This window comes from Procambarus clarkii, chromosome 70 (genome assembly GCF_040958095.1).
Source record: "Procambarus clarkii isolate CNS0578487 chromosome 70, FALCON_Pclarkii_2.0, whole genome shotgun sequence".
NCBI classification, from domain to species: Eukaryota; Metazoa; Arthropoda; class Malacostraca; order Decapoda; family Cambaridae; genus Procambarus; species Procambarus clarkii.
In genome coordinates, this window is record NC_091219.1 from 23,735,171 (window position 1) to 23,756,791 (window position 21,621).

Sequence of the window (21,621 nt, forward strand, 5' to 3'; positions counted from 1 at the left end):
CTACACTGAAGAGGGACTCGGAGAGAGCATCCGCTGACCCATGCAGATCTGTAGTAACTGCGGGAAGGGTCGACCAGTCATCCGCCTCATAGCCATGCCACCCCCTCTTCCGAGAAGATCAATTTGGATCTTCGGGAGGTCAGAGTAGGACGAACAGTACCCCCATAGGAGATGACGATGGGCAGGTGATCACTACCCAGGTACGGCCCGGTCCGTATCTGTGCCATCGTGAAGGGGCCTCTTCCAATGCAAAGATCGAGCGTTGAAGTATGTCCATTTAGCGGGTCTATCCGAGTTCACAAACCTGGCGGCGTCAGTAAGGAGAGGTCTGGGGAATCAAGGAGAAACTGAAATAGGGTTTGGCCAGCCATGTTGTGGTGGCGACCCGATAGCATGGGTTGCCATGATGAGTGCCGAGCGTTAAAGTCACCCATGACGCGGCGGGTGTCTGTGATCTGACCAAAATAGTGTTCTAGTTCCTTCTTCGTTACCGGTAGACAAGGGTTATACAGAACTCCAAAGGTGCCCCACCCATGGGAGAGGGTCACCTTCACTGCCATGAATTCTAAATGCCCACTCGGGAAGGAGTGAATTCGGAGCAAGGAGCTGGGAACTGAGTCCCTGACCAAGTAATGTAATGTTAATGTTGTAATGTTAGTGTAAAGTAATCAGTACGATCAGTTAGTCATTCAGGCAGCGATCTTGCGTTGGGGGAACGTTCTTCTCTATCTGGTGGTGGTCAGGACTGGACGTGTTGTGGCTGTGTGGCTATTTATATCTTTTCCCCTCCTTCCTTCTCCTCTCTTCTTATTCTTTAAATATCAAGTTAAGTACCTTTTATTATTTGTTACTATGCCATAAAGTGTTCTAGGTACAGTATATTTAAGTGTTTCTAGGCCAGTGTTTGAAACCCCCCCAACTGTGTATTTCTCTTGGGAGGGCCCTAGGGACCATGTGTGTGTGTTTAAAGTTATCAAGTGTTGTGTTCTGCTCCTAAGGAAAGTAGACTTGCCTTTAGTTTGCTGGTTGTAACCCTAGTCTCCTACTTATGTGAAGTCAGGGAATTAATGCAAGATTGAGGTGGTAAGGTATTTATTGTACTGGGAGGGGGGGTTATTGGGGTTAATAAATATTATATTAAGGTAATGGTTGATTGGAGTTTCCATAACCTACACTGTTTTGGGAGTTAGGAACTCACTGTAGACAACAGATCGTTTATTTGGTATACTTTATTCTTCTGCTGGGAATTTTTTCCCTGGGGGTTGGGTCACCTAATCCCACTAGCTTGGAACTCCATTACCTCAAACATTGACCCTACAGAAAGCACTCACCTTTAACATAGGCTCAAGTGGGGCTCATTAGCCCGGTATGATTCCTTAAGGCTTGTCAGCTCCAGTGATTTAGCTAGTAAAGTTATTGAAAGATCCCCTCACAGAAATTAAAACAACATTCACAATGATATTTAAAGACCTTGGCATTAAGAAAAATCCATAATACCTAAAATTTTATTTAAATTTACATTAATTACAATATGATTGATACCCCATTCAAGCACACACACACACACACACACACATTGCATCTGTCTCTGTGGGGCCTCGCGACTGAGTGGACAGCGCTCAGGGGTCATAATCCTAATGGCCCGGGTTCAATTTCCAATGGAGGCGGAGACAAATAGGTAGTTTCTTTTACCCTGATGCCACCCTGTTCAACTAGCAGTATATAAGTACCTAGGAGCTAGACAGCTGCTATGGGCTGCTTCCTGGGGATGTATATATGAATATATGTACTATATATATATACAGTACGTATGTATGTGTGTAATTACCTAAGTGTAGGTACAGGATGAGAGCTACGCTCGTGGTGTCCTGTCTTCCCAGCACTCTCTGTCATATAATGCTTTGAAACTACTGATGGTCTTGGCCTCCACCACCGTCTCACCTAACTTGTTCCAACCGTCTACCACTCTGTTTGCGAAAGTGAATTTTCTTATATTTTTTCGGCATCAGTGTTTAGCTAGTTTATATCTATGACCTCTTGTTCTTAAAGTTCCAGGTCTCAGGAAATCTTCCCTATCGATTTTATCAATTCCTGTTACTATTTAGTATGTAGTGATCATATCACCTCTTTTTCTTCTGTCTTCTAGTTTTGGCATATTTAATGCCTCTAACCTCTCTTCATAGCTCTTGCCCTTCAGTTCTGGGAGCCACTTAGTAGCATGTCTTGCACCTTTTCCAGTTTGTTGATGTGCTTCTTAAGATATGGGCACCACACAACCGCTGCATATTCTAGCTTTGGCCTAACAATAGTCACGAACAAATTCTTTAGTATATCGCCATCCATGTATTTAAAAGCAATTCTGGAGTTAGAAAGCGTGGCATAGGCTCCTCGCACAATATTCTTTGTGTGGTCCTCAGGTGATAGTTTTCTATCTAGAACCACCCCTAGATCTCTTTCTTTATCAGAATTCTTTAAGATTTCTCACATAATATATAGGTTGTGTGGTGTCTATGTTCTCCTATTCCACATTCCATAACATGGCATTTATTAACATTAAATTCCATTTACCAACTGTCAGTGTAATTACCTAAGTGTAATTACCTAAGTGTAATTACCTAAGTGTAGTTACAGGATGAGAGCTACGCTCGTGGTGTCCCGTCTTCCCAGCACTCTTTGTCATGTAACGCTTTGAAACTACTGACGGTCTTGGCCTCCACCACCTTCTCACTTAACTTGTTCCAACCGTCTACCACTCTATTTGCGAAGGTGAATTTTCTTATATTTCTTCGGCATCTGTGTTTAGCTAGTTTAAATCTATGACCTCTTGTTCTTGAAGTGCCAGGTCTCAGGAAATCTTCCCTGTCGATTTTATCAATTCCTGTTACTATTTTGTATGTAGTGATCATATCACCTCTTTTTCTTCTGTCTTCTAGTTTTGGCATGTTTAATGCTTCTAACCTCTCCTCGTAGCTCTTACCCTTCAGTTCTGGGAGCCACTTAGTAGCATGTCTTTGCATCTTTTCCAGTTTGTTGATGTGCTTCTTAAGATATGGGCACCACACAACAGCTGCATATTCTAGCTTTGGCCTAACAAAAGTCGTGAACAATTTCTTTAGTATATCGCCATCCATGTATTTAAATAAAAGAAATGTGCCCAACCATTTCTGCTCCACCCGGGATTCAAACCCGGAATTCTCGATTATGCGTCGAGAACAAAACCCGACTGTACTACCGCGACCCCTGTAGTACAGGGGTCGCGGTAGTACACACACACAGTGTGTGTGTGTGTACCCGCGCACGTGTGCGCGTTAGAGAGAAATATATATGTAGTTGAAATATTGAGGAAAAAGTAGATTGGTTAGAAAGGCAAGGTCCAAGAGCTAATAGCTTGATTCTGCAGAAACAAATAGAAAATACACACAATGTGGAATTGGAGAAAACAGACCACACACAACTTACAAATTATGTGGAAAGGAATTACAGAACTCTTATAAAGAACGAGACTTAGCAGTGATTTTGGATAGTAAACTGTCACCAGAGCAGCACAAAGAACATCTCGAGTCTCAAGAAATCTCAAGAAGCGCATCAATAAACTGGAAAAAGTGCACTGGCATGTTACAAAATGGCTTCTGAAACTAAAAAACAAGAGTTACGAGGAGAGACTAGAGGCGTTAAACATGCCAATACTAGAAGATAAAAAGAGAGGCGATATGATTACCACTTGAAAATTCCAACTTGAATTTACCAAATTGACAAAGAGGAATTCCTGAAACCAGCAACTTCATGAACAAGAGGACACAGATTCAAACTAAGTAAACAGAGGTGCTGAAAAATATTAACCAATTTTGTTTTGCAAAGAGTGGAAGACAGATGGAACAAACTAAGTGAGATGGTGGAGGTCAAAACCATCAGTAGTTTCAAAGTGTTATATGACAGAGTACTGGGAAGATGGGACTACAGGTGTAGCTCTCATTCTATAACTACAATTAGGTAATTACACACACATGTAAATTCACAAGTGTAAAAAAAAAACAGCGTTGAATATAATGAAATGCCATTTTTTGGGTGAGACCCGGAGGCTTCCCAGAGCTATATGGGGCTGATGTGTATATATATTAGATCGTGGTAACAGTCAATCGATGGTGTTCTAGCTTACCAGGGACCACGAGCCAGAACCTGACCCCCTCACAGAAGCACAAGGAGCAATGGTCTATAGATACCCTTTTTTAATTGGAAGTAGTTTATGTCTGCCATCTATCAGGTCAAGCACCCAGAAAAGTCGGAAAACAATCTACAGCTGGTTAAGAATTGGGCCGGAGGGGAACCCATTTGAGGGACGCCATTATTTCGACCATGTCCAAGTGAACCCCACTCTAGGATGACTTGACAGAGCGCAGGGGAAGAGGCCAGCCCCGCCAGTCCCAAACCCCCTGAAGAAAGAGGAGCCATCCAATGCCACCGCAAGCTGGAGGAAACGACCCAAAACTCCTACAAATCGTGGGACCAGACAAGAGCAAACAGCACAAGCCTCCTTCCCATCGCCCAGACACCGACGACTCCACAGGAGGGAGCTGGCCCTGAATCTAGTACAGTACTACTTGCTTACGACGACTGAAAAAACCCTGAGCTCTGGCACAACTCTTCCGGGCAGGACCTCCACGACATCCCCCCTGCAGAAAATGCACCGCCACAAACTCTGCAAACAGCAACAGGCAAAAAGGGGACGAAAATCTAAGAGCTAGGGGGCCCAAACGGATTCCAAAGAGTGGACAAGCAACCCGTCAGCACGTGAGGCCCGAAGCAAAGAACAGAGACACTGCTTCCTTCAGAATCGGCCCAAAAGCCCTTAACAAGGCAGCCGACGCCCAAGCCGCCGAGGCAAGAGTACCTGACACAGGCCTGGAACCTAGCTCCCCCACATCCTCCTCGAGCCAGTCCAAAGACAGCTCCAGCAGAGAAAAGAAGCGCAAGACCGAAGCCAAATGCCCACAAGCATTTGTATCTATTTATCGACTAAACCCTGACCCGACTCCGATGGTTCCATCATCGGAGTCCATCCCTCAGATGTTTTGGAGCCGGAAGCAGGGGGGTATCTTATCTTGAGGTTATCTTGAGATGATTTCGAGGCTTTAGTGTCCCCGCGGCCCGGTCCTCGACCAGGCCTCCACCCCCAGGAAGCAGCCCGTGACAGCTGACTAACACCCAGGTACCTATTTTACTGCTAGGTAACAGGGGCATAGGGTGAAAGAAACTCTGCCCATTGTTTCTTGCCGGCGCCTGGGATTGAACCCAGGACCACAGGATCACAAGTCCAGCGTGCTGTCCGCTCGGCCGACCGGCTCCCTAGGACCACGACGCACAACAGAAGGGGAAGGACAAGGGGGTGCGGACGGAACCAAAGTCGAGGCGACTAAACCCCCCCCCCCCCCAAGTCCAGGTCCCTACAACCAAAACGGGACAGTCTCAGGGTATCCGGGGAAGCAACCAACCTAGCGTGCTGTAGCAACCTAAATCTAGCATGCAATGCTGAAGCTGCCTGCACCCGCATATCATGATCATTAGTCTGGGTGAACTGGAGTACAAACAAGCAACAAAACTCGCAAGACTCCTGGTCGAAAACGTCACCAACCCAACAGGCAGCATGACGGAGGCACACACCCGGTGAGTGACACCCTGAGATGGGGACAGAGCAACCTTCAAACTCGCACAGAGCAAGGTGGGACTCAAGAGGACTCCTCAATCAGACCAATGAGCCCCAATGGGAGTTTCCAGGGCCCTTAGGGCGACTTCTAAGAGAAGCCCAGGCAAGGTACTGCTGCTAACCAATTATCTAAACTATCAAGCAATCAAACTAAAAGTTGAACCCCTGCAATGTGTACAATCACGGGGACCTAGTGGAGGGCTACCAAAAATACAAGTGGACCGATAGTCACACAAGGCAGACCCCCCACCAGGCAAAGAAAAGAATAACCCTGCAAAAGCACGTCTCCAGGGTAACAGAACCGGCCGCTATGTGTATATCAGACGGCTGCATAGTACCTTGCGCCCTAGCCAGCAATGATACTACCTCCTACCCAAGGTCAAACAGCGGCAGGAACCACCCCAAAGCTGACCCCAAGGACAGGCAAACACTGAGCAGCAAAAGAACACTGCGGAGGTAGTTCCTGAACAGCTTATGGAAGATAATCCTAAACTACAAGGGTAGTACTTACAGGGAATCTAAGGAAGGTGACCCTAGGGGCATGCAGCCCCAGTATTTCTGGAATTACTCCTGGCTTGCACACCACCACACAACAGAGTACCACACAAGGTACAGCACTGCTCAAAGGATGGAGCCAGAGTTGATCGACTGCCACTTAACGCAACAGCTTCAGAACTTAAGTTGGGTAGCTGGCGGGGGAGGTCTGGGGCCCCTGGGGAAAGTTACGCAGACAGCGGTGTGGCAGCTGTGGTGATGAGATGCTTGTTTGCTGTTTGGGGAGTTCTGCTTGCTCATTCGGCTTTCTGTTAGTAATTTTTAACCAGCTGTAGTTTGTTTTGGAATTCCTACCTTTCTGGGTGCCTGACCTGGAAGATGGCAGACAGACTGCTTCCAATTACATGTGTCTATAGCCCATTGCTCCTCATGCCTCTCTTGAGAGGGGCCAGGGCCCCGGTAGGCCTAGAATTCCATCAATTGACTGTTGCCACGGTCTAATATATATATACACATCAGCCCAGTATAGCTCCGGGGAGCCGAAGGGGCTCTCCACAGAAAACCCATGTTGAATGTAATGAAATGCCAAATTCTGAGTGGGCCCCAGTAACTCTCTGAAGCTACTGTACAATATGCTGAAATTATACATCTACCAGGTCATATCAGCCATGTAGTTCTACAGGCCTACCAGCACCAGAACCTGGACCACTCAAAGATGCCTAGGGAGCGGTGATGTTTATTTCTGTCACTTCACTAAGGAAGGCAACCACAAGGTCAATGAGTCAAAACACACCACAGCTGGATTCAAAAAGAGATTGAAGCCTCAAAACCCACCAAAAGAACTCCCCCCAACTATGTAAACAAATGATCAAATTCTTTTGAAACTAACATGAGCTGATTTGTCCCACTCCCCTCACTCGTTTGGGGGACAGGAGCTCACCACCAGTTGGCGTCTCGGCCCATTCCATAGCTGATGTAGTACATACCAGGTTGCCTCTCTTCCATGCTGGCTCTGGTGGTCTGCTTGTTCAGCTAAGTGGGGGGTGACTGCTCGTTATGGCTGACTATGGTGGCACTACTCGTACACTGCAGTGTAGAGCGAGCCTACAGTAGTTTTGAGAGCACTAGTTCCAAGAGAATTCAATCATTTGTTTACATAGTTGGGGGGAGGGGGGAGATTTTTAGGCAAGTTTCAAGGCTTCATACTTTTTTTAATCCAGCAGCAACAGTGTGTTTTGACTATCTGACTTTTTGGTTGCCTTCCCTGGTGATGTGGCAAAAATAAATGTCACCATTCCCTGCACCTTTGAGTGGGCCAGGTTCTGGTGCTGGTCCCCAGTAGGCCTATAAAATTCTACAGTTGATGCGACCTAGTAGGTTGTACCATCTCATCCTATAGTAGCTTCAGAGAGCCACAATGGGTTTCCCATAAAAAAATATACAAAAGTTTCCCTTTAGGGAACAGAGTTATAGACAGCTGGAATAATTTAAGTGAGAAGGTGCTGGATGTCAAAACCATCATTTGTTTCAAAGTGTCATATGCCAAAGATTATAGGGAAGAAGGGACACCACGAGTGTAGCTCTTATTCTGTAACTACACTTAGGAAATTACACACACTCATTTTCTCTCTTATATAAATTATCTTTCACAAGGATGCAACAAATGCCATTCCAACAACAAAATGACAAATATACAATCAAAATTTTTGAAATTTTTTTTAATTTAATTTGAATTACTGTACAAGAAATATGAAAATTATGTTATTGAAATAAAATTATCAATCATAAAAAATGTGTAATATATATATAAAAAAAAATGTAAACTTCAGGAAAAATCTTGAATGTAAGCTTAATGTTTATAGTGCCTTATTTCAGCTCTTGGTATTTCATTTGTTTCAATTATCAGTGTTCTCTTCACTTTCCAAAAACTTGCTCCATCTTTTCAATCGTTCTTCTCGTTCTGCTTCTGTTTCTTCAATCCTTAAAGCAATAATAAATAGTGATTAGTAAAATTAAAAGAAAAATACAATTACAAATACAATTCCTCAATCTATCCATTGGTGAAAAATAGAAAGAGTGAGCAATACCCTAACCTCAGAGATGAACAAGACACATGGCCCTAGGGATGGTGATGCACCTGGAATGGAGACATAGAAAAGGGAAGGGGGGGACAACGAGCTGCCCATGGGCTACCTCAAAATGAGCCTGCAAACACATCCCTTCAAAGGGTTAAGTAAGCAGGATGAAACACTCCTAAGACCAATGGAAAGCAGCCTCCTAGCAGAACCCAGAGTAAACCCCATACCCACAAAGGCAAGAGAATAAGCCCAAGAGACCAGCAGGAGCAACATGCTCAGCAAGGGCGACATACGTGACATGGGCAACATAAGCAGCAGGGGCAACATAGGTGACACATGATGCAACATAGGCATCATGGGTAACAGAAAGAAAGCCAAAGCCACTCTGGGAAACCTGGAAACCAACTGCCTATGAAAGGGCGAACCTGCAACTGCAAATGAGAAAATGATTACATTCAATGGCTGTCTCTTGAAACTTTGGGTATCATTCCCATAAACCTAACATCCTGAATATTGACAAGTTGTTTAACCCTTTAACTGCGCAACGCGCCTGCAGGCTCCGGCTTGGGGTGCGCTACATGCCTTGGGGTGTTTGTATTTTTCATGTTCAATTTAAAAGTGGCGCGCGGTGACGAGGGTATGGAATGGATGGCTGGGGTCCCCAGTGATCACCCGCCATCTTGAAAAAAAATCCCAACATGACCTGCGGCCACGGGGAGCCCCAGTTCCCAAGCAGCAACCATGTCTGACGCATCGTCAACAAGCTCCCATTCCACGGTGACCCGCGGTCATGGAAAACAACTCTCTGAGGAGGAGATTCATGACATTTTGTATGACGACGGTGCTATGGATGATGACCTGGACTAGGATCCAGAGAAAGATCTGACACAGAGGTCTGATACGAGTGAGGGAGAGACAGAAGTGGATGATGTGGTGAGCGTGTACGGTACATGCTCCTCGCCCGGCCTGTCTCGCCGCCCTGGGCCAACACCGTTATCATCACCACTATCATGTACTGTATGTCCCCAGACACTAGTTCATTATTCAGTGACAGTACATGTGACGAATCTTTCTCGGGCTTCAGTGACATTGGCTCCGATACGAGTAGTGTGGACGACCCAAGTACTAGCAGTGGGGATGGCACCAGGCGGGGTTTTGCTGCCTCAGTAACACATCGAGGCAGGCGGCAGCATGTCTCATAGCATGACGGCAGTGGGCCCTCAACATCAGGTGTTCGTGGTAGGCCTACGGTACGGAAATCTGCCTCAGCGCCAAGCATACCTTCACGCAGCTCCAGCAGCAGCAGCAGACGACGTAGCCGTAGTTTTGGTGCCCATGGTGGTGTTGGTCGTGGTGTTGACGCCAACACCAAACCCCCTAGTGTACTTGTGTGGGAGGATTGCGTCACATTTGTCCCTCAAATACCAACATTTGATGATATCGACGTTGGTGTTACAGCTTTATTCCCGTATACTGGTGATGATATGGCGGACATGGAATATTTCCAGGCATTTTTGACAATGAAAATGTCTTCATGACCCATCTTGTGACCGAGACAAACACGTACACCCACACCCTCAGACAGCGGCATATTACCTGCCTCACGCGATGGAAGGATACGACAATCGACGAGATGTACGTGTTTCTCGCACTATGCATGATGATGAAACACTCTGAGAAAGCTGTCGTCCAGGACTATTGGAACAAAGACAGCCTTGTTCCATCGCCCGTCTTCAACTGGTATATGTCGCGGGATAGGTTCTTGAGGTGCCTGCATTTCGAGAACAATGCAAATGAGAACAGACACGACAGATTGTGGAAGGTACGCAAGGTACAGTATTCAGCAACCTGCGAGGGAAGTTCAGGGATTATTTTGTACCTGGACAGAATGTTGTTATCGACGAGTCGTTTGCATTGTTCAAGGGCAGACTGGCATTCAAGCAGTACATCCCTTCCAAACGGCACCATTTTGGCCTGAAGTTTTTCGTGCTGTGCAATTGTGAGACTGGTATCGTCCTGAACATGATCTTGTAATCCGGTACAGACATCGACATACCATCTCAAGATGAGCATGGGTTCTCCGGCAGTGTCGTAAAAACCCTGATGGAACTGCTGCTGAACAAGGGGCATATACTGTTCACCGACAACTATTACACCAGCTCCCTGTTGACCAGATACCTCCTTGCCCACAACACCAGCGCATGTGGCACTGTGAAGCTCCTCAGGAAGGAAATGCCAGTGTTCGGTATAGGTATAGGTGTGGGCGAGTGCCAGCTGCGCAAGTGTAACAATATGCTGTCAGTGCCGTGGAAGGACAGACGCGAAGTGAATATGCTGACGACGATTCACACCGGTGCCATGTTGGACACTGGCAAGGTCCATTTTCAGACACGCAACCCCATGTACAAGCCGGACTGTGTCATAGACTATAACGTGAACATGCGCCTCGTCGATAAATGTGACATGATGCTTGGTGGTGTGGAGTGCGTGCGCAGGTCTGTGAAGTAGACGAAAAAGTTCTTCTTCCACCTCATGGATGTTGCAGTGCTCAACTGCTTCAATATGTACCTGATGAAGTCCGGTATGAAACCGTCTATATGTACCTTTATCTCTATATGGGTGCAAGCAACAATGCCACACGCAGTTCCAGACAGACTGCGGGGTAATGAGAACTTCGGGGAACACATGCTGGAGTATATGCCAGGCACAGCATCACGGGAGAAGGGTAAACGTGCATGCATAGTCTGCAGGAACACTACACGCAGACCACAAAAGCATAGATGCATCAGCACCTGGTGCGTGGAGTGCAAGGTGCCACTCTGCCCCGTTGGCTGTTTCGCAGCATATCACACACTCGCAGAGTACCGAGTGTGTGTATAGTGTGTGTGTATAGTGTGTGTATATAGTGTGTGATATTGTACAGTGTGTATATATAATGTAAATATAAATATATCTGCGCGATATATTAGAACTAAATGCAGGATAAATGTACTTTTTTGTGATGCACGTAACAGTGTCTATGGACAGTACGGATGTTCTACTGCTATAATATAGTGTACGCGTTCATCATACATCGGTTCAGCACGTAAAACGTAATAAATTGTATTTGGAAATGTGCGCAAAAAATGTGCAAAAATATATTCGCGGCATCCCGCCCCAGGAGCTTACGGCACAGGCGCACAGGGAATGATGACATCACGTGACATCTTACGGACCCCATAGCAGCCAAAGTAAGTACAATTTCGACATTCTGTTGCTATACCCATATGCAGGGAGGGGTTTTTGACACTTTCAGAACAAAAAAAAAAGAATTTTTTCCTGAGATTTTATTTCTTGCACACTGGGGGGGTCATATTTGGAGGCGGGCCCGTTAAAGGGTTAATTATCAAACATAACTCCAATAAGTGTCAATGATGAGTACTAATTAGTCTTTTTTACATCATTTACATTAAGCACAACTACTGTCATTTTATGTTACATAACTTGCACCATGTTCATATAATTCACTTATGAACTGTGACCCCGTCGGAAATTTCTGACACCCCGAATGCTAACCCGACACCACAAGATACAGTAAATACGTTGTGTCAGGAAATTAATTTTACTAACAATAATAATTTCTAGCAAGGGAATGTCAAAAGTTTCCTAGAATCAAATTCGGGCGGTTGCGTCAGCCACCACAGACCACGCGGTGATTATTTTGTTGCTTAACTCTTATATCCAGTCTACAATTTGCTTTCATTTACAATTATTATTTTAGACTGGAATTAACTAAAACTTAGATAGAATTAAAGTACTCTTCCACCTGAGGTAAAATTACCACAATTGTGAATGTTAAGTCACTGCTGGTGGAATAGTCACACCATGAGTTTAGCGCATATCAGATGTACAGTACTTACAAACTTCTAGTCCAGCATTAGGGAAAAATCTAAAACTTTTCTAGATTTAGAATTAATACGTTAAAGTGTAAAAAACGCTTAACTGTTCTAATTAGTAAACAAGTTAGAGTAACGTGACTATTCTTGTGACGCACACCTCGGGAGGAGAGAGCACACTTGTGCGTGTGCAGAGGAACTGAGAGGAGCAACTCTCCATCATGAGGGAAGCAAATTTAGTAGCGACGGATATTGACATCATCCGTGGTTCTACAATGTTCCAATGCTGCTGCAACCCTCAGACTACAAGGCACACAGTATCTGGTCGGTAAAATATACTCATTATCAATTCATGGCCATGTTTTAAGGTATTTGAGTGAATGATCGGTTATGTGGCATGGCGATTAAACATCCCTGGTAAGCACATGTCTAGTTAGGGATTCACAACTACTGACTGAGATTAGCTGTGAGGATATTAGCATTATTGTGTTTACAGTGAAAAATATTGCCAGATGGAGGTGATCCGCTGTGAGCAAGAGGTTATCTTCTGTGGCAACACGAGACTCGGGCGCCCTGGCGATGAGACTCTTACCTTAACTGACTCCTGATTATTATTTATTTTTTTTTTGGGGGGGGGGGGGGTATTCCTGCATGGGTCCTAAGCCTCTGGCTGGCCCACTAAGTGTTTCTTGTTCCTGTTTTACTTGGGTGGAGTATGAGTATGACTCGTATGGTCGCTTCGATAAGATTTTGTCCCATGTATTTAACAACTTCTGCTCTGTTGAATCTTAGTTGAAATCTTAATGGGTTTGTAACTCTGCACTGTGTTAGATAATGTTCCAGTGGTCTGTCGGGCATTTCTCCACAGTGCTGACATTTCCTCTCATCTTCCGGAACCTGTAAGCCTATTTCCCATGCACATGGGTATCCAAGCCTAATGCGATGTAAGTGTACTTCTGTTGTTCTACTGCTCTCTTTCATCAACCTAAGTGGTTCGTAGTTGGTTGAATTCTTGTACCAACCCGAAGATCCTGATGTTGCAACTGCTGTGTTGTGGTCAATGTACATCATCTGCATTGTTCTGTTTCTAATTACTTTCTTAATCTGTGATAGACTGTGGTATGTAAACGTCTACATTTCTTCTCTTAGTTGCAAGTTTTGCAACTTCGTCTGCAATGTCATTTTCTATTATTCCCACATGACTTGGCACCCAGTTGATAAGTACCCGACGGCCTTGACGTTTGAGTGTTTGCATTAATGATATGACATTTGTGATCAGATGGATGTTATCACATATGTTTTCCTGTTTCAAGGTTCCAGTGGTAGTTCTCGAATCTGTATGTACGATAACATGTTGTTGGTGTTCAGCAAGAGCATGTTCCAAAGCCTTTTGAATGGCTAGTGTATCTGTAAAGTTGAACATCCATTTGAGTCTCCAATTATTTACAGTTTCCTGCTTTAACTGCAGCTCCAGTTTCTTGTCCCTGCTGGGACTCTCCTGATGATTCATGTTGAAACTTCCTTATCAGCTAAGGCTTACAATAGCTTCAGTAGTTAGTTACTAATCCTATAATAATTTCTTTAACTATAACTATTGATTATATGTAACATTGAATAAACCCTCCAGGATGTGTGTCAGGGTAACACCCAGTAGAAGTTAGACTTGAGTAATACAGTCCACTTCTTTTAAGTGGACTGCATTACTCTTGAAGTCTTTTCTTCAGTCCATTTTAATAATCATTTAAATAAATACAGTTACCTGCTGGGAAATTCCCCACACCACCAACCTATAAATACATATTCAAAACAGTCATAGTGGCATAGCACAGCCTTAGGATATAAAAGATTTTGTTTAAACAATAAACTTTGAACACTATTCCTTCTAACATACATGTACTTACTTGAATTTTTCTTTTCCATCCCAAACTGAAACATGAAGGGTTCGCCCATTGTAAAGGCGCCTGTTGAGAGTTGCTATGCACATGTCTGCAAATTCCACTTCCTCAAATGTTACTTGGACAACACCATCTGGGTGGAGCTGTAAATCAAATAATTAATTAAAAGGGACTACAGTAATTAATGTAAGCCTATCTTCATAACGTTACACAATCACAGAAGCCTCCGAGATCTAACCGAGCATACCCTGCGCTAGTACCAGAAACTTACTTGCTCGCGCTCTCTCTCTCGCGCGCGCGCTCTCTCTCTCTCGCGCGCTCTCTCTCTCTCTCTCTCGCGCGCTCTCTCTCTCTCTCTCTCTCTCGCGCGCTCTCTCTCTCTCTCTCTCTCGCGCGCTCTCTCTCTCTCTCTCGCGCGCTCTCTCTCTCTCTCTCTCTCGCGCGCTCTCTCTCGCGCACGCTCTCTCTCTCTCTCTCTCGCGCGCGCTCTCTCTCTCTCTCTCGCACGCGCTCTCTCTCTCTCTCTCTCTCTCTCTCTCTCTCTCTCTCTCTCTCTCTCTCTCTCTCTCTCTCTCTCTCTCTCTCGCGCGCGCGCTCTCTCTCTCTCTCTCTCTCTCGCACGCGCTCTCTCTCTCTCTCTCTCTCGCGCGCGCTCTCTCTCTCTCTCGCGCGCTCTCTCTCTCTCTCTCTCTCTCTCTCTCGCGCGCGCTCTCTCTCTCTCTCTCTCTCTCTCGCGCGCGCTCTCTCTCTCTCTCTCTCTCGCGCTCTCTCTCTCTCTCTCGCCGAACAGAGAGAACATAGTAAGAAAATTGCAACTGAAAACCGAACAGAGGCAGAACTCCCTCAATTCCCATGGAAACAAGCAAAGGTCCCACCTTCTAGTTGCGCCGCTCATTTGCACAGCCCTCCCCTCCCTAAGAGGGGGCAGGGGGAAGACCCAGACCCAACCGCGCCGACTACCTAGCACTCCAGTTCAGAAGCTAAGCATCAAAACAATGTGAAAAACCAGAGGGGTGCCAGGGAGACTCCGGTGTTCATTTAGAAAATGGCGTTTCATTACATTCAATGCTGGTTTTCTGTGGGGGGAGCCCCATCGGCTCCCTGGAGCTACCAAACCAAAGATAAGGAAAAAGAGGGACTTACATGGAAGGCAGCTGCCACACACTCCTCAACGCCAAGTCGAGACAACTGGCTGCAACCTGCAATCCAAAGCAACACAGGAATGCCCAGGAGCAGGAATGTTAACCAAATATTGGGTGGCCAGGACCCTGTTTGATCTCCAAAATCCTCGTGCCTGAATATCACAAGTCACCTTCCACAAGGTGACTTGTGGAAGGTGGCCCCAAGCCCCAAGGGTAGTACTTACAGGGCACCTAGGGAAGGAAACCCAAGGCGCATGCAGCCCGAGTACTTGAGAAATTACTCCTGGCTCACGCACCACCACACTACAAGGCACAGAGCTAGAGGACATGAAAACAGGAGCCAGAGACACACGACCATTGCCAATTACATCAGCCAAAGAACTGGGGTCTGGGGCTCCCCCTTACCCCTCCCGGGGAGGGGGGGGGGGTTGTGCAGACAGCAGCGTGGCAATGTGGTGCTAGTTTGATCATGCTCATTTGATAGTTTTCATTTGGGGAGTTCTGTCCACTAGTACTGCTTTCAGTAGCAATGTTAACCAGAATACGAGTTTGTTTTGGGGCGCTTACCTTTCTGGGTGCCTGACCTGGTCAATGGCAGACATACAATGCTTCCAACCATATGGGGGTTTCTATAGGCTATTGCTCCTCATGCCTTTCTGAAGGGGCCAGGTTCTGGCTCATGGTCCCCAGTAGGCCTAGAACTCCATGCACATTTACTGATGCCAAAGTCTAATATACCCATATCAGCCTGGATAGCTCCGGGGAGCCGCAGGAGCTCCTCCCCCAGAAAAAGACACTATATAATGAAATGCCATTTTTTGGGTGAGCCTCTTTGACTCCCTGGAGCTATCAGGCTAATATGCGATACATTAGACCAGGGCTTTAGTCAATGGAGTTTAGTGGTCCCCTATTGGGGACCACGAAACAGAACCAGGCCCCCTCAGAGAGACACAGGGAGCAATGGCCCTGGAAAACCCCCCTTGTGGTTGGGGGTTTTCCTTATCTGCCATCGACCGGGATTAGGCACCAAGAAAGGTACGCATAACAAAACAGACCCCCACACGGTAAGAAAATTGCAACCATAAACCAAACACAGAACTCCCTCAATTCCCAAAGAAACAAGCAAACATTACACACTGTCGCCGCACCACTAAAGAAATTGTTCACGACTTTTGTTAGGCCAAAGCTAGAATATGCAGCAGTTGTGTGGTGCCCATATCTTAAGAAGCACATCAACAAACTGGAAAAGGTGCAAAGACATGCTACTAAGTGGCTCCCAGAACTGAAGGGCAAGAGCTACGAGGAGAGGTTAAAGGCATTAAATATGCCAAAACTAGAAGACAGAAGAAAAAGAGGTGATATGATCACTACATACAAAATAGTAACAGGAATTGATAAAATCGGTAGGGAAGATTTCCTGAGACCTGGAACTTTATATCTATGACCTCTTGTTCTTAAACTAGCTAAACACAGATGCCGAAGAAATATAAGAAAATTCACTTTCGCAAATAGAGTGGTAGACAGTTGGAACAAGTTAAGGGAGAAGGTGGTGGAGGCCAAGACCGTCAGTAGTTTCAAAGCGTTATATGACAGAGTGCTGGGAAGATGGGACACCACGAGCGTAGCTCTCATCCTGTAACTACACTTAAGTAATTACACTTAGGTAATTACTCGTTTCTCCACCCCCTCTCAGGAGGGGGAGGGGGGAGTCCCGGACCCCTCGTGCCGGCTACTTAGCAACTCCAGTTCGTTGCCTAAAGCGATCCAGGGTGGATGTCATCTCTAGCCCTGGTTTCCAAGAAGTGTTTACCTTCGTAGTGTCCAGGTAATGTCAACAGCTAAATAACATATAGTGACAAGTTTAAAATGCTTTAAAGAATTTGCATGAACTGAATAGACAATAACCCTTAGACCGTGGAATGCATACATATATGATTTGACAAAAAATAATTTAACATAAGTTTTTAAAACTTGCACAAACACTTTCCAATATTTTTTGCATAATCAACTAGGCAAATGCTCCAACTTTGTCTAAATGATCACAGCGTAACTTGAAAAACAATCAAAATTAATTTTAAAAATGAATATTGAAAACTTCAGATTTTCAATTCAGAATAAAAAATATGAACTATCATTAATTGTTCATTTAATGTTATTATTCTCTCAGAATAGCATATGATCTTCATTTTCATCAAATTAAAATATAGGTTTTCAGTATAGTTTACTGTAAAAAAATTGTCGATAGGGCATTTGAAATATGCGGCAAATTTAGAAAAAAAAATTGTAACTCCAAATGTATAAAGTTTATGAAAATCCATTCTGATAGGATTGTAGAATAGACAGCTGAGCACACAATATGTCAAAATAGCGAGAATCGGTTAATAACTGGAATTTTAGAAGCCACTCAAAGTTGAAACTCTGGTTTCAGAGATAATTGAATTTGAAGTTATCAACAATGAATAAAGGTAGTTTTAATTCAATAATTTAATTGTATGTTTTAATAAACATTGTTTGGCACTCGTACTCGAATATGTGAAAGTTGTAGGTCAATATGTGTGGAATGAAGGTTAAGAAAAAAATAACCCCAACACAAAATATAGGGATAATTATAATAATTATAATGATTTAAGGGATATATTTAGGGTATACTTTATATAAGAGAAGAAGCCCTAATATGGTCTCTAGTCATCAAAACAACCTAAAGAGACAAAGAAAATATAGTTTGAAATCAGATAAAAAATCAGCCAAAAAATATTAAAAGTCTCAAGTTTTGAGAGTTGTGACTGACTTATTTGTTGACCAATTCCATTCTATCTTCACATAGGTTTGGAAACATATGCATTCTCCAGGATGTAAAAGTTACAACAAAATCAGATAATAAACAAAGAAAAAAGAAAACAAGACTCTTTAAAAAAAAAAAAAGATCCCCTAAAAAAAATATTTGAGAAATTTATAAAAGTAACATATATTAACATTGGACAATGTATTTATATGATATATAACAAAATAGAGCATATTAACATAATTATTCATTATTATTTGTGTTATTATGTATTACTCAGCAATGATATAAAGGCACCAACTGCATATCCACTTTGTGGACACTTCTTACTATTGTTCTTCTGTGAGCATAGGACAGGTGCTTGCATCTCTATAGCTGCATAATCCTTCAGTTCCAGTTATTAGGAGCTGTTCTTATCAATAACACGTTCTTATTTTATTTTATATATTTAATATATATATATATATATATATATCTAACATTTTACAGTTATTTTTACATAATTCAAATATTTTTCGTTACTATACCCCCTATATTCGCGGGAATATGCGGGGTCTATGGGTTAATATAGAACAGGAAGAAATATTAAATATGATGTAAAGATTACAAAAAATTAATACTGTATATCTCATCTGTTATGAAGAACTTTATATATGTGTTATGTATATTCTGGTTATAATTTCCACCGAGACTTAATTAAATGCAAAATCTTGGGATAAATATGAATACACTAAACCAAACCAGTGAATTAAAAGTTATTAGATATACTGCTTTGGACCAACTTACGTCATGCAGCTCCATTTTCTTAATTTTTCCAAAATTTTCACACTGATTTCTCAATGTCTCTTTATGAACCAACATTTTTTCCATAGCATCCACGAACTCCCTTGGATCAAATGCATTACGTATAACAACAGTATTTTCGTTTTTTTGTCTTTGGCCGCGCAATGGTTCTGGCCGCCAGTCAAATAATCTGCAAAAAGAGAAAAATATAATTTAACAAAAAAAGTATATAAAAAGTATCAGTATACAAAAAGTATCAGTATACAAAAAGTATTAGTATAAAAAGCTAGTTTTTAGCAAGACCTTTGGATCTTTTTGGATCTTTTTTTTTTTTTTTTTTTTTTTTTTTTTTAATTCTCTACTGGTTGATACTGATGCTAAGAAGAGATTGGAGGATATTCAAGTCAGCCAAGATTGACCTCTAAAAGTTTGTTCACATACTGTGCACTCCAACCTTTGCTAAGCATTACTTTGCATCACAGTTATATTGTACTGTACATCCAAAATTCAGAGCTATGATGTCATTGTAGGATATTGTTGAGAACACCTGTAGTAAGGAGAGGCTTCTATAGGGAATTGGCATGAGGATAAACTTGCAGTCAATTGTGTTGTGTTTTACCCCAGTGTGGAGCGGCTGGTAGATGCAGACAGTTGTGCATAAAACAATGATAAAAAAAAAAGCAGCAGCAGCTGCAAGAGCAAACAAAATACCAGACCAGGGCTTTAGTCAGTGGAGTTCAGCCTACCAGGGACCACGAGCCAGAACCTGGCCCCTTCAGAGAGGTTTCAGAGAGCAATGGCCCTGGAAACTCTCCATGGTTGGGGGCTTTCCTTAACTGCCATTGACTGGGATTAGGCACCCAGAAAGGTAGGCATAACAAAACAAACACCACCTGGTAAGAAACTAACAATGAAAAACCAAAAAGAGAGGTAGAACTCCCTCCAATCCCAAGGAAACACACACTACTGTGTGTGGTTTTCCATGGTGCTGTTTTCCATAAATATTTTCAAGAATAGCTGAATCTCATCTTGACCAACGGACACTCTTTGAGGCTGGCTGAATCTCTTCCTGCGTGGGACCTTACAAAGCGATCTTTTCACAACTACCTTACAAATTGATCTTTTCCTATAATCTTTTCAAGACTACCTTATGCTTTACAAGCTTGACTACAAACCACCTACAGGTACTAAAGCCAAGGGTGTATGCGAGTGTTATTTGCAAGGACACAGAACGAAGAAAAAGGAAGCGAAAATCTCTCTCTACCTGGTGCAATGAGAGCGAAGTCGCCATGTGTACCATGGACTACTTCTTTGATTATTACTCACTTCCGAAGTACTGAGTGTGTAATACAGTGTGTCACTGTGTAAATAGTGTGTGAAACTGTACATATTGTAATTTTAGTGAATTTTTAACAATATTGCGATAATAAACATTTATTGTGGACACATTACTGACATGTATCACAGTTCCATGGAACATTATGAACATTCTACTGTATACATATATTGTAAAGGACACAAATATGCATCATATACAATAAAAAAACAAATAAAACTGCATTGGAAATATATAGAACAAATAATTGAAAATATATTTGTGGCAATATCCGGTGCTTGAATGACCCGCGCGACCGTGTCTGGGTGATTCACGCACGGCGACCAGGCCCTGATGACATCACAGCGCACCTTGTCCACATCCCCACAGCCAAAGTAAGTGGAATTTGGTATTTATTTTTACATAGACATGTTCAGGGAAGGGAACTTATCATTTTACGAAGAAAAAAAGAATTTTTTGAGAACACTTGATTTCATGCGTACCAGGGGAATTTCACAATAAACTCAGCTTCTCACAGTGGTTAATGCAAAGTAAAGATTGGAAAGGCTTCAAGTATACATGAATGAACCTTTTAGAGTTCAATTCAGGATGCAATGAGTATTCTCCAGTCTTCCCGTAGCGCCAATATGACCAAGATGAGACAATTTGAAAAGATACCTGCTGTACAGGTGAAGAATACTGAACTTACACCAAGTATACTTTCCATTGAACCATTAGGATCTAGACTTGGGGAACAACCGAGTGGAAAATCTCAAAATTTTTATATGTAAAAACTGGACTGGACTCTAATTTACATAAAACTTACTGAGTGGAAAATCTCAAAATTATTAAATGTAAAAACTGGACTGGGCTTCAATTTACATAAAACTTACTTTTCCTGTCGTTTCTGGATTTTTTCTAAAATTTTCTTTTGTTTTTTCCGAGGTTTCAGCTTTGGGTTATACTCCCCTTTCTGTTGAAACTTGGCTTTTTCAACGTGTATCTTCTTATTGCCAACCTGATACTCATCAAGGATTTGCATGGCTAAATTCACAGACTCTACCTGCATGAAAGTCATCATATAATCAATAATCTTATTTATTAAGTACATTATACACATGCTTTGAACACTGGATTCAAGTTAAAAATTAAATCTGCACTCGAAAGTTAATAAAAATTTATTTAGTATCACAATTTGGGACATAACATAATGATAAATGAGGTGATGGGATGATTATAAGGAATGATAAAATAATAAATATAATTACTGTGATCCCTCGCACAAAGCATCATCTTGACCCCTTCCAAGTGCTATATAGTCGTAATGGTGTGGCACTTTCTGATAATTCTCTTTCCTTCACTTCCAAAGTTCCAACAGAGTTGGAACTTCGGAAGTTCACAAATTTACTATTGAACTTTCCATGTGAAGAAGTAAATAAATGCTGGAGTATTGAGTGTCAATGGGGGAACGAGTAGTTCTGTGGTTTTCCTTGAAAATGCTTGCCATTCCTGACTTTTTGCACATTTCCATGTGATTCTTGTTTTTTGGGTAAAA

General features: G+C 43.0%; 1 protein-coding gene across 1 annotated transcript; it reads right to left on the reverse strand.

The window, feature by feature from the left end:
- Positions 1 to 1,493: 1,493 nt before the first annotated feature.
- Positions 1,494 to 21,159, reverse strand: LOC138356064 (17S U2 SnRNP complex component HTATSF1-like). The gene is made up of 4 exons (XM_069311676.1): positions 20,960 to 21,159; positions 18,755 to 18,941; positions 14,051 to 14,187; positions 1,494 to 8,176 (listed from the first exon to the last, which is right to left on the reverse strand). The coding sequence occupies exons 1-4, from the start codon at positions 21,145 to 21,147 to the stop codon at positions 8,092 to 8,094; spliced, it is 597 nt and encodes a 198-aa protein (XP_069167777.1). The 5' UTR covers positions 21,148 to 21,159; the 3' UTR covers positions 1,494 to 8,091.
- Positions 21,160 to 21,621: the final 462 nt, after the last annotated feature.